Raw genomic sequence first — 12,893 nt, 5'->3', positions numbered from 1 at the left:
GCTTTTCGGTGGTGTAATTGGGTAAGACACTTAAGGACGGTGGTCACGTGTTTGCAAGGCAGAGGTACTGGGTTTGAGCCTCGGTAAGAGCTGAATCAGGAGGAAGTGGTACTCGCTAAGCAAGCAACGTGATGTCCTTTACACATACGTTAGCCTACTCACTGAAGGGTCCATCCTGTAGCCTACTCACTGACAGACTGGACAGGATAATGTTATGGTCACACCAAACATGTAACAGCATGTGTTGCTTCCTAGTGGCCTCTTATTTGGTTAGAATGTCCTCACGAATCCATAGGTACAATGAAAAATACTGCTGTGAAACATACTGTAAATAATTACAGTGTAATTGTTCAGATGACGCAGATAACATTAGATAACTGTCCTGTAAATTGTCAGAGCCCACAGATGGGAAGGCGTGTGTGTTGTCCCTCTGGCCCAGGGTAATTCATCAGACTGGGTGAATTGATGGGAGTTGGGGTTGTGTGTGTGTTTGGGTGGGGGAGGGGCAGACGGACGGGAAATAAAGTGATTCTCCAGATGAAATCTAATATGTGAGACGATACATCCTAAAGAGACGTTTCCTCATAGCCCTGCCCGATGAATACCAATTCGGTGGCCGCCGCTGGAAGGACGATTGCACCTTGCTTGAACAATGCAGTGGAGAATTACAATGTACCTTTTTTTGGGCTCGTTCCATCCAATCACATCCCCCAAATTGTAGTGACTTTATCCTCTCCTATGAGTCATCCATTCATGCCTTGGTCTGGTAAGAGAATATGTTTGGTCTTATTCAGTAACATAGTTATGAATGAATTGATAATGGAGATTGTATTGTCTGTGAACATGTCAGCATGTTAGCTGATAATGAAAATGGTGTCAATGAAAATCAGTGGGTGAGTTTGTAATAATGGAAAATAAAATAATTTGCCAGTCCACCCTGACCTTATCTCTAACTGTGTGTGTGTGTGTGTGTGTGTGTGTGTGTGTGTGTGTGTGTGTGTGTGTGTGTGTGTGTGTGTGTGTTTGATGGTAGTGGGGGTGGTCTGACTTAGTGACATCACGATCAGGGAGGATCCAAATGACCAGGAAAGTCAATTAGAGTTAAACTGAGTTTACCAGCTGGACTCTCGGTATAGCATAAGAGAGAGGGAGAGAGAGGAAAAAGGGGAGGAGAGACAGATAGAGAATGAGAGACAGTTAAAGAGAGGAAGGGAGACACATTTAGGAAACTGAGGAGAAGAGGGCATTTGTTTTTTGGCCAGTTACAGAAAACTCTCCAGACTTATTTGTCTTGTGCAGGTCCATACAGTAGATATATTGCATGTCTATCTATCTCTCTGTGTCTGAGCAGAGGTGGAAGTGTCGGCGACAGAGAGAGGGAGTTGCCTGTTTGAAGAGGTCAGGCAGGCAGGGGAAAGCCGGTGGATATTTTTTAAGAGGCCGCTTATCTGAAACTGACAACAGGATGAGAGGGTGAGTGAGAGGGGAAAGCCCAGCAGTACAGGGGGAGAACCATGGAGAGTATAGCATCCTCATCCACAGCCCACTCACAGAGGAGACACAGACACAGGCTAACCTAAGAGAGACAAACAGAGATAGAGAGAGAAAGAGAAAGAGGGAGAAGGAAAGAGACAGGAAGAGAGGTAAAGAGTTTACTTTGTCCATTCTGTCCAACGGAGAGGGAGCGAGAGACGACGGTTCGTAACACTGGAGCTCAAGGATAAACCATGGACTCTGCACACCTCCTACCACGCCTGGACGTGAGTACAGACACACTCTCTCTCACAACACACGCAAACACACACATATACATGTATGCCAAGCCAACTCTGCCTGGCCACGGGAACTTCACTGCTCAAACCATTAGCCACTCTAGGGAGAACAAACACATGCTCACATACACGCAGATGCTGGCATACTGTGTTGCTTGCAATCAAACGCATATAAGCGAGGGTCCAAGAATAATGTCACTATTATGTTTTCAGAAGACCTAACTTACTTCTCTGTAGGGGTGTAAAGGCATGAACTATTCCTCAGTGTTGATGGTAAACACAGGTTTCATGTGAACCAGTGCCGTTTTTGTCTTTTCCACCTCTGTCTGTGTCGACAGGACGTGTGAAGTATTTGACGTGTCTGATGTCACGTGTCGTGCATGTCACTGTTTCCACCAATGCTTCTGCCTCCGCAAGCCTCCTGTTAACTACAACCCAGCCTCCCGGTGTCTGTCACTTAACTCCCTGACTCTCCAGTCATCCGAACATAGCTCTGAGTGAAACGTGTGGATCACAGCGAAAAATGGCGTGAACACTGAGGCATGCGATTGTGAATGTCCTAGTTGAAATAGATGAAGATATACAAGAGCTGAAAAGCTTCCACTGACTTATAGTTCTGGTTGAAATAGATGGAGGTAAAGGGTGACCTGTTGATGTCCTGCACTGTATGTGCTAGTTAGAGTCTTTTAAGAATGTACCTGGGAATGAAAGTCCTGGCAGTGGTGACTACTATACTGTACATTGTGTATCTGGCTAAATGTCTTTCCTAGGGTACAGGTAGCTAACGTTCCAAATCAAATCAAATGTCTTTTGTCACATGCTTCGTAGACAACAGGTGTAGACTAACAGTGAAATGCTTACTTATGGCTCCTTTTTTAACAATGCAGAGTTAAAGATAAACATATAATACATTTTAAAAAGAATAGAAATAGTGAGATGAGGAATAAAACACACTGAATAATGAATATAAATAACATGGGTATATGCAGTGGGTTGCCAGTACTGATTCGATGTGTAGGGGTACGAGGTAATTGAGGTAGATATGTAAAGTGACTAGGCAACAGGATAGATAGACAGTAGTAGCAGCGTATATGGTGACTGTGAAAGTGTGTGTGTGTGTGTGTGTGTGTGTGTGTGTGTGTGTGTGTGTGTGTGTGTGTGTGTGTGTGGTGTCAGTATGCAGGTGTGCTCGTTTTATATGCGTGTGGGTGTCTGTAGTGTGTATGTCAAATCAAAGAAAATTTTATTGGTCACATACACATATTTAGCAGACGTGATTGCTGGTGTAGCAAAATGCTTGTATGTATGTAGGTGTGTGTTGGGGTGTATGTATGTGTTAGTGTGTGGGCAGAGTTCAGTGTGTGAACATAGTCAGTGCACGAGAGTTAGTGCAAGAAAGGTCAATGAAGGTAGTCCGGGTAACCATTTCTTTAGCAGGTCTTATGGGTTGGGGGTAGAAGCTGTTCAGGGTCCTGTTGGTTACAGACTGGTACTGCTTGCCATGCGGTAGCAGAGAGAACAGCCTATGACTAGGGTGGCTGGAGTCTTTGACAATTTTCTGGGCCTTCCTCTGACACTGCCTGGTATAGAGGTGCTGGATGGCAGGAAGCTCGACCCATTGATGTACTGGGGCCATACACACCACCCTCTGTAGGGCCTTGTGGTCGGGTGCCTTGCAGTTGCAGTTTCTAGTGATGTTGTGAGAGTGTTGGTTGATTCCCCAGTAGCTGGAAAGTGTAATCTCAACCCTGGCAGCAGACACTGCATTCTCCTCCGAGTGTGTGTGTGCGTGTGTGTGTGTGTGCGTGTGTGTGTCCAAGCATCTGACATTTTTTGCGATTGTACGTGTGTGTGTCCAAGCATTTGACATTTTTGCGATTGTGTGTGTGTGTGTGTGTGTGTGTGTGTGTGTGGGGGGGGGCGTCCAAGCATTTTACATTTTTTGCGATTGTGTGTGTGTGTGTGTCTGTGTGTGTGTGATGCATGTGCAGCGCTATGCATGAAAACATTCTTATCGATTGGCTTTTTCCATCATATGCTTTCACATACACACACACACACACATATTTGTACCTCCTGGCTTGTATTTCCATGTACGTGTTTGCACTCTGCCTGCGTGGTGCGTACGCGTGGAGCCGTGCATCATGGGCAGTAATTACCATAAAGGTTTGTTGAGGAAGGCGAGCGGCGGGCTGAAGTCTGGGCTGCCCGTGTCATTAGCCTCTTAATCGCCCCAGCTGGGATAAATTATAATACACTTTAATAAAACCCCACAGCAGGCAACCAGGAATATTATTCTAATGATTTCAACTGTCATGCTTCGAACAATGTCACTCTTACCTCCAGCCTGATACATGAAATCATAAAGCAGTGAATGCGGTAGTCGTTAGAGAGATCTGCCGCGTGTTAGCGATGGATAGAGAGGTGTGAGGAACATTCCAGATGCATTAGGTGTAGGTTTCAGGTGATTTTTGAGAATGGTCCACAGAGATGCGGGTTGAGCAAGTTTGAAAAAACAACATTCTTGGGATGTGTGTTTGTGAGCTTGTACAAAAGCTGAAGAACATAAGCACATCCAGGTACTTTCTGAAAGGTGCTGGAGTTGTAGACAAACTCATGGAAAAGAGAAAGGAAAACACTGCACACTGCTGCTCATGCAATATTTATTCATTTACTAGGCAAGTCAGTTAAGAACAAACTCTTATTTTCAATGACGGCCTAGGAACAGTGGGTTAACTACCTTGTTCAGGGACAGGACGACAGATTTGTACCTTGTCAGATCGGGATTTGAACTTGCAACCTTTCGGTTACTAGTCCAATGCTCTAACCACTAGGCTACGCTGCCGCTTCATAACAACGTGTCGACCGTTAGGTCCTCATCAAGCATCCATATCCCAGGTGGGGGTGGAAGGTCCTATATATAGTGGCAGTACTTAGTGACATCACTTCAATCAGGGGGGAAGAAACACAATAATTTGGACATTTTGAAACTATAAAAACAGTTTCAAGTCAAACTCCTGGTTAAGTCCAAGAGGAGTGTGTTGTGCCTGTGGATCCAGGCCATGAGCAGCAGTGTGTTTGTGAGCTTGCACATGTCTGTGTGTGTGTGAGTATAAGATTTCCAAGACATACAGTAATTATGACATGGGCAGAGAGTCTATGTGTGTGTGTTAGAGAGCAAGGGAGGGAGGGAGGGAGGGAGAGAAGGAATCTGGGTAAAGAAAAACGGGAAGAACAACAGGAAGGGAAAGTGGAGGGACCAGGCGTAACACGAAGACAGCGGCCGCGGATAAATCAGCCAGCTGCGGTGACACTGGGCCCTCTCGCCCGGCAACACTCAGCAGCACTCTTCCGCAAAAACACCATTCATTTAGAGGGCTTAGGAAAAAGACCAACACAAGAGAGAGAGGGGTAGATAAATAAAGATAGGGAGAGAAAGAAAAATAGAGATTGGGAAAGAGAGAGACATGCAGATAAAGAAGAACGGGGAGACAGGGAACACAGAGGGGGGGCAGGGGAAGAGATATGGAAAAGGACAAGTGGTGATAGAGAGACAGAGTCAAAGAGAGAGAAGGGGGATATATCTCTGTATATCTTCTTCCCTTCTCTTTGACTCTCTCTCTATTTTCTAAATCCATCTTTCCTCTGCCCCCCATAGAAGATATACGAGAATAGATTTGAAAGAAATGGAGAGGAACTAAGAGAGAATGAGAGGAACAGAAACAGAAAGGGAGGGATTGATGCAGAGACAAATTAAGGAGACAGAGGAACTAAGAAAAGGAGAGACTAAAAGAGAGAGAGGGAAAGAGATATACTTATGTTGGTCTGTTTTGATCTGTGAGTTCAGAGGAACAGCCTGATTACCACCCATCTCTCGTCTGCGTGCGCCTGGGGTCACGCTACTGTCTGCTCTGGGTCAAACACCATCTAATATGTCTGAGAGCACCACCTCACCCCTCACCTCCCCTGGAACACTCAATTAGTCCCATTTCAGCAGAGAGAGAGGGGGGGGGATGGAAGGAAAGCAATCGCATGGATGTCGCCATCCAGGATGAATGGAGAGGGGGGGGCAGATAAAGAGGCCAAATTAAGTTTAGGAGCTTTTCTCCCAGCTTAGATTAGCTGGAGAAACACAGGGAGATGGGTGGACGTACTCCTCTCGATGGATGTACGGCAGGGTGTCCTCTGACCCCCCCCCCAACCACCACCTTCACCCTCCTCCCACTTCTGAAACAAACCTTTGAACCTTCATTAAGGGGGTGGGGGGAGGGAGGGGTATCCTTAATCTAGTTGACGAGCCACAGGACGCCATGGGAAAGGGTGTACAGTCATCCTCTAATTCTCCTGTAGTGTTGCCTCAGGTGGAGAAGCATGGGGTGGAGAGACATTACTTGGGGTGGTGGAGCTGACTGAGCTAATGGGTAGTGAACAAAGTCCCACGCTCACAGCTTATTTTCCCAGGGTATTGCTGTGTCTGTTCGCGCACACACACACACACACACACACACACACACACACACACACACACACACACACACACACACACACACACACACACACACACACACGCACACACACACACACACCCTGTGACCTCCTTGTAAAACTTTACTCTGACACTATGGCATGATTCGCTGTGATTACGGCGCAGTTATGTGTTCGTTGTGCCATAAACGCCTCAGTTATCCTGCTATGTTGGACTTAATCAATCCTCAGCTCAGTACAGGGATGTGATAGGCAGGGAGAGTTAAGATAAGAATGAGAGCTTCGCTCTAGTCTGTAGGGAAAAACAGGACGTTGAGTTCTATTTCGTTTACATTCACTGAGACGTATCTTTTCTTCTTAGAGTAATGATGACACTTCTCATTTCTTTAGCTGTAGGAAGTAGGATGATGGTAAAGCAGATAGGTTGGGAGAAGAAAAGTCATGGCCCAGCCCAGGTCTCAGTCTCTACAAGAGCCTACTAGCTTTGAATGCCTCGAACCAAATCTAGGGTCAGCTTACCCTCTTGCTAACGGCAAACTGACCTTCTCGTTAAGTGTCCGGGGCCAACTTCATCCTACTTTGAACAATAGACAGGTCAGACACCACTACCCTGACCCCTGACCTCCTGACTCCAGAGAGCACAAGGCCATTAAGGCCTATAGTTTCTAATTAGTCACTCAATCATTAACACCTGTACTACAGAGACATGGGGTGGTAACCTGGCTGGCTGGGGCATGAATGCTATGACCTCCAGCACTGGGTCTTTTCCTGCTCAGCACATAGGCCAGTTAGCAACTATGGTCTCAAGTATTTGGTTGAAGTTACTGTATAGGTCCATTCAGCAAATATGCTCTGGAGAGTAAATTAGAGCAATAGAGATAAAGTACAGTAGCTACACTAGTTATTATTCTCCATTAAAGTCAACTAACTTTAGCTAATTTATGATCTTAGCAATACTACTATTAAAGCTGTGCTAAATCACACAGACACACTGAATATAGTCTCTGCTTAATCACTCGTATCCCCTTGTGATTGAGTTTCCTAGGAGATGGGGCCTTGGCAACACATAGCAATAAATTAACATTAAGGAAAACAAAGTGGTGCTGTTTTTACAGCCATGTGTATCCAGCAAACAACTTCACATGGACTCCAGCAGTACATTTCTTGATATCGCACCAGTATTACATCATAATAGCCTGATGAGCAGTGTGTGAATTACAGGGGGGCTTTGGGGGGGGGGGGTTCTAATTGAGCCATTCTCCTAATGGTTTAAAATGCAAGTTTGTACTGCTACAGTGGTAAATATGAAAATATTTAAAAAGTTTATTCCAAATTAAACAAACACCCCCACCTCTCTCTCATGGTTTAAGGCCAGTGACAGTTGATTCAGGTTCTTTTAAATCGCATTCATCTCTCTCCTCAGCCGGAATTCCTCTCTCTCTGCCTTGAGCTTGCGCTAGAAAACTTGCAGCGTCGTATCGACTGGGCCGCGCCCACTAGCGACCTTGCAACATTATCAACCGGGTCCAGTCCGCTAGCCGAACTTACATAATTGTTTCAACCGGGTCCTCACAGTTTCCTGTGCCAATGCACTCGGGACAGACAGAGCTGTATTTGCATCCCGTATTTTAGCCCCTTTTTCAGATGTCCCGACTTTTCTTTTGACAAAAACATGTACATTAGTCAGCAAGACTCATCTATTAGACCTCGGGTTAAGACCCAGATGCAGACAGTTCAAAGTAACAAAAGTTTTTTTTACAAAAACAGGGGACAGGCAAACGACAGGTCAAGGGCAGGCAGAGGTCAGTAATCCAGGGCAGAGTCAGAAAGGTACAGAATGGCAGGTTCAGGGTCGGGGCAGGGGAAATGGTCAAAACTGGGAAAACTAGAAAACAGGGACTAGAAAGAAAAACAGGAGTACGTGAAAAACGCTGGTAGGCTTGACAAGACGAACTGGCAACAGACAAACAGAAAACACAGGTATAAATGCACAGTGGCTAATGGGCGACACCTGGAGGGGGGTGGAGACAAGCACAAGACAGGTGAAACAGATCAGGGTGTGACAGCATCTATTCATTCAGGCTACAAGTTTAGTACTAATGGCAATTGCCCAATGTCATAAAACGTTTTGATGTTTTGTAACAGATGTCTCTTTCCATTCATCAAATGGGAGATGCACTGTCTGGATGCTGGACCTATTCTGGAGAGGATGAACATGCGCAGGTAGCCTACTTTTTTAAGTGACTTGTTTGGCAATCAGATAAACATCACGACTGGTTGTGTTCAAGCCACATTAAAAGGTAATACATGTTTATTGTCTGAATGTCACGGTACGATTCATACTCTGCTGACGAGGAATTAGTATGGTGGGGACTGGGAGAGGAGAAAACAAGCTGATGATATAGTGGTAGTAGTTTCTCTCATAAGGTTTAAGTTGTGAGTAGTGGTATTTAAACCCCCCCCCCCAACTCCAATTTACTGAAAGACATTAAACATATGGTATATGAATCTCAATGAACACTTGTGACTTTAAAGGGCACCACTGGAAGCGTCAAAAAGTGACAGACTTAAGCATTCCGTTTCCTCCTCTCCCTGAAATAAACCCTAACTTAACTCCTCTCCTCACCTTCTCCTCCCCCTCATCTAGATCCACCATGTTCCCTGCTAAACTCTTGGTCCTGATGGTCCTACTGCTACCTCAAGCTTCGTCTGGTCGCCAGGGCTTTGCCACCGAGCCCGATGGCAGTGTGCCGTCGTTGTCACCGTTATCACCCACCCCCCTGGAGCCCAGCCTGGCCCAGACAATCCAGAACCTGTTGCTGAGCCGCCTGGGCCTGCAGTCCCACCCCAACCCCCGGCCAGGTGCGCCCATCCCCCAGTACATACTGGACCTCTATCGCTTCCACTCCCAGCAGTACCACCTAGTCCAGGATCCACACTTCAGCTACCCCAGCCAGCATGTCCAGGAGGCCAACACCGTACGCAGCTTCCACCACACAGGTAACAATACACATAGGCCCATATCCAAAAAGCACCTCCGAGTAAGAGTGCTGATCTAGGATTAGTTTTGCCTTTTAGATTATAATGAATAAGATCATATGGACAGATCCTAGATCAGCACTCCTAATCTGAGCCAGTTTGTGGATAGTTTGCAAAGCTGTTCTACCTTGTCCTGCCCCCGTTTGGTATCAGTTCCCCAATACGTTTTTAATGGACACTGTTCTACACATTCCATTTGTAGTTTCAGTCAGGGTTAGATGGCATTGATGACGACAGGGCTGTGATACCCAGTCTCTTTCTGTTATGACTCCACCTTAGCAGTTAGTAGGCTCCAAATCCAGACCATCTATTTTCCATTTGATAACATGGATGTTTCCATAACACTCACAAGCTAACCAGCAACAAGTGGAGGTCCTATTCTGATGCTAGTGTGTGCAAAGAAAAGCTTATCTAACTGTTTATGGTACTGAATGTGTCTGACATTTAAGTTAAGGGTTGACAGGTCAATTTACATTGTATTTGACATTGTGAGATTACAATGTTTGATTTAGAAAATCCTACAAGAGAGACCTCCAAGGAACTGTGGAGGACATCAATTTTGTTTTACAAAAGGAACCACCTTCTTTGACCGATCTTAACCTCTCTCTCTTTCTCTCTCCCTCCTCTATCTCAGAGTCTACCAGCCCCAAACTCCCCCTTGAAAAGAGGCTGACCACCGTGAGCAACAACAAGGTCCCCATCTCCTTCAACGTGTCCTCCATCCCCCAGGATGAGTGTGTGGTTTCTGCCGAGCTGCGTTTCTTCCGAGGTGGTGGGGCTAGCCTAGGCCCCGGCGCCCACAAGGTCAGCCTGTTCCTCGATGGAGGCACTGGGGACTCTGAGTCTGAGCCCACTCTGCTGGAGTCACGGCTCCTCACAGGGGCCCCCAGCACTAAGCCAGCTGGCTCCTGGGAGGCCTTCAGCCTCAGCACTGAACTCTTCGTAGGGGCCCACGCTCAGACCGGCAGCCTGGCCTTCCTCCTTGAGGTGACCCCTCTGGGTAACACCACCCTCCTCACCCCCCCTGACCATGATGCTCTACCACTCTCCACTGGGGAGGAAGGGCGCAGAGAGGGACACCTGAGGGTGCGCAGGTCTCTGGGACAGGACGAGCACAGCTGGGCACGGGAGAGACCCCTGCTGGTTACTTACAGCCATGACGGGCACGGGGAGCCACTAGCCGCCCATGGCCGGAGAACCTCTGACACCGCCCAGAGGATGAGGGGGAGGAAGCGGGCCAGAGAAAGGGGCAGGAGCAACAGCAGGGACCGGGAAAGGGACAGAGACAAGGACAGGGACTGGAGCGCCAGCCCTGGCTGGGGCGGCAGCTGGAACGAGGGTGGAAGGGTGAAGCGCAATGGTGGCCGGGCAGCGAAACTGAATCGTCTGTCCCGCGCCCGCTGCCGCCGCCACCCGCTCTACGTGGACTTCAAAGACGTGGGCTGGAACAAGTGGATCGTGGCGCCTAGTGGCTACGACGCCTTCTTCTGCCTGGGGGAGTGCCGCTTCCCACTCACCCACCACATGAACTCATCCAGCCACGCCATGGTGCAGACGCTGGTGAACTCGGTGAACGGAGCTGTGCCGCGGGTCTGCTGCGTACCCACCGCTCTCAGCCCCATCGCCATGCTCTACCTGGACCCGCAGGACCGCGTGGTGCTCAAAAACTACCAGGACATGGTGGTGGAGGGCTGTGGATGCCGGTAACGGAAAACAAAAGAGAGGGAGGGAGGAGAGCAAGGGAAGGAGAGATTGATTAGCTAGGGAAAGAGGACAAGGACAGAACCCAGACCAGCAGGACCATGTGAGGCAAGAATACCTGGACCTTCTGGTGGAGGGATGAAAATTCTAGTAGCAGGGGGGGGGGACAGATTGATGAGGGAGGAAGGGAAGAGACAGGAATGTAGAACCCAATCCAGCAGGACCAAGTAGTTTCTAAGAAGTATAGGTGTTGGAGGGCCACAGCTGTCAGTAGTGGAAATAAAGAGAGGATAGGGAGAGAGAGAGAGGAAAACCAGAGACAGAGGAGCCCCCTTAGAACACAGTGCAGTGCTTCAGAACTACCACATAGTGAGAGAGAAGAGACGGAGAGAAACACGAAGCAGTCTTCCACATCCCAGTAGGGGTAGAGGATGCTGCTGACAGACGAGAGAAACGACAGCCAGGAGTAGAGGAGAGAATCCTCCCATTAGCCCCACCTCTTCTCCTTCTATAGAACTCCTGGGCTTGTTCAATGCTCACTCGCCAGCCGTGTCTGTAATGTGTCTGTGTCTCTCTGTGCTCAGTGTGTCGCTCACATCCTCATTGCAACATCAATCTGTAAAAGAGATGCACTCGACCAGTGGAGTGGAAGACCAAGGGGACTGGCAAGAGATGAAGATATCAGTGCCAGAGTATACTATCTATACGGTGGACATGTTATCAAGAGTAACCTATAGTACAGAGAAAGCTGTCATGTGGCCCATATGAGGAGGATGAAACATATAACCTTTGCATCAGTAACACCATCCTTAAACTAACTCATCTAACATATCTGGGCCAATGGACAGCTACTGATCTCTCATCAAGAGAGACATTGACAGACACTCCTCATAGACTGAATGGATGTGGACTTCTCAGATAGACACACAGACAGACAAATTGTCCGCGCCAAGCATTCCGTCATGAGATATTTAAAACCACAACAATAATACGGAGGAATTATTATGCTATTGTTTAAATGTACTACTATCATTATTATTTAAAAGATACATTTTTTGTACATTTCCTTTGCAGAGATTAAGAAGAAAATTCTGAAAATTTGTCATCAAAGTAATTCCATTAAATCTAACTTAAAAGTCACATTAGGTATTTAAATAGCAACCACATACTGTGTATTTAACCTTGAAAATATTTAAGATATCTGCTCTACAAAGCCACATTTACAGTACCGTAATACGTCTAAAACTGGAGCCTGCAGTCCTTATAGTAGCTTTGGTACAGCAAGTTATGGTGGCTTTTGGTGTACTACACATAATGGAGCAGTCATAAGCTCAAGAAATACCACATATCAAGGCTCTGTGTATTGCAATCTACTGAATCGTGTAACAACAACACAATGTCATCATCACCACAGATGTCTTTTCTAGCAGAGTGCATGTTTAAAAAAATTTAAAATAAATAAAAGAACGGCTAACGTTAAAGCAGTTGATTTCCAGTGCCTTTTCGGGGCTTTGCAGGTGTTTTTGAGTATTTTGAGCATCTTTTCCAGTCATTTGCTTTTCCCTCTATTTAAATGGAAGCGTTTAAACAACAGTCTGTAAAATGTTTGACATTGTCTGAAGACGTGGTGATACCTGTAATAAACAGAGACAAAGCAGCACCTCTGTCACGTGATTGAGTTTTTCAAATCAACCACATTTCCTTGCTGTTGTTCCTCTGCTAGTGTTCTGAGGACATATTGCGCTGAGCCTATGCACAAGGACAAAGGGAGAGCAGAGGGAGACTGTCAAATCCTCCCATTGGTCATACTCTTTCAATCACAAATTGCCTCATAGATTGACAATCGAGCTAACATTATCCATGATCAGAAAGGAGGAAGGAAGCCAGTGCTCCCTT

At 46.7% G+C, this 12,893-nt stretch overlaps 1 protein-coding gene across 2 annotated transcripts; it reads left to right on the top strand.

The window, feature by feature from the left end:
- The first annotated feature begins 1,123 nt into the window (after positions 1-1,123).
- Positions 1,124-12,657, top strand: LOC123723727 (bone morphogenetic protein 2). Of its 2 annotated transcripts, XM_045724373.2 has the most exons (4): positions 1,124-1,760; positions 8,403-8,480; positions 8,905-9,257; positions 9,931-12,657. In XM_045724373.2, exons 2-4 carry the CDS (start codon positions 8,431-8,433, stop codon positions 11,001-11,003), a joined length of 1,476 nt encoding a protein of 491 aa, XP_045580329.1. In that variant the 5' UTR covers positions 1,124-1,760; positions 8,403-8,430; the 3' UTR covers positions 11,004-12,657. The 2 variants fall into 2 exon arrangements, with proteins under 2 accessions (XP_045580329.1, XP_045580330.1); XM_045724374.2 differs by lacking the exon at positions 8,403-8,480 and having other exon boundaries at positions 1,126-1,760.
- Positions 12,658-12,893: the final 236 nt, after the last annotated feature.

The sequence above is a fragment of the Salmo salar genome, chromosome 09, assembly GCF_965601325.2.
Source record: "Salmo salar chromosome 09, fSalSal1, whole genome shotgun sequence".
Taxonomy (NCBI): domain Eukaryota; kingdom Metazoa; phylum Chordata; class Actinopteri; order Salmoniformes; family Salmonidae; genus Salmo; species Salmo salar.
Note: the sequence above shows the minus strand (reverse complement) of the source record. Positions and strands in the feature narration are given on the sequence as shown.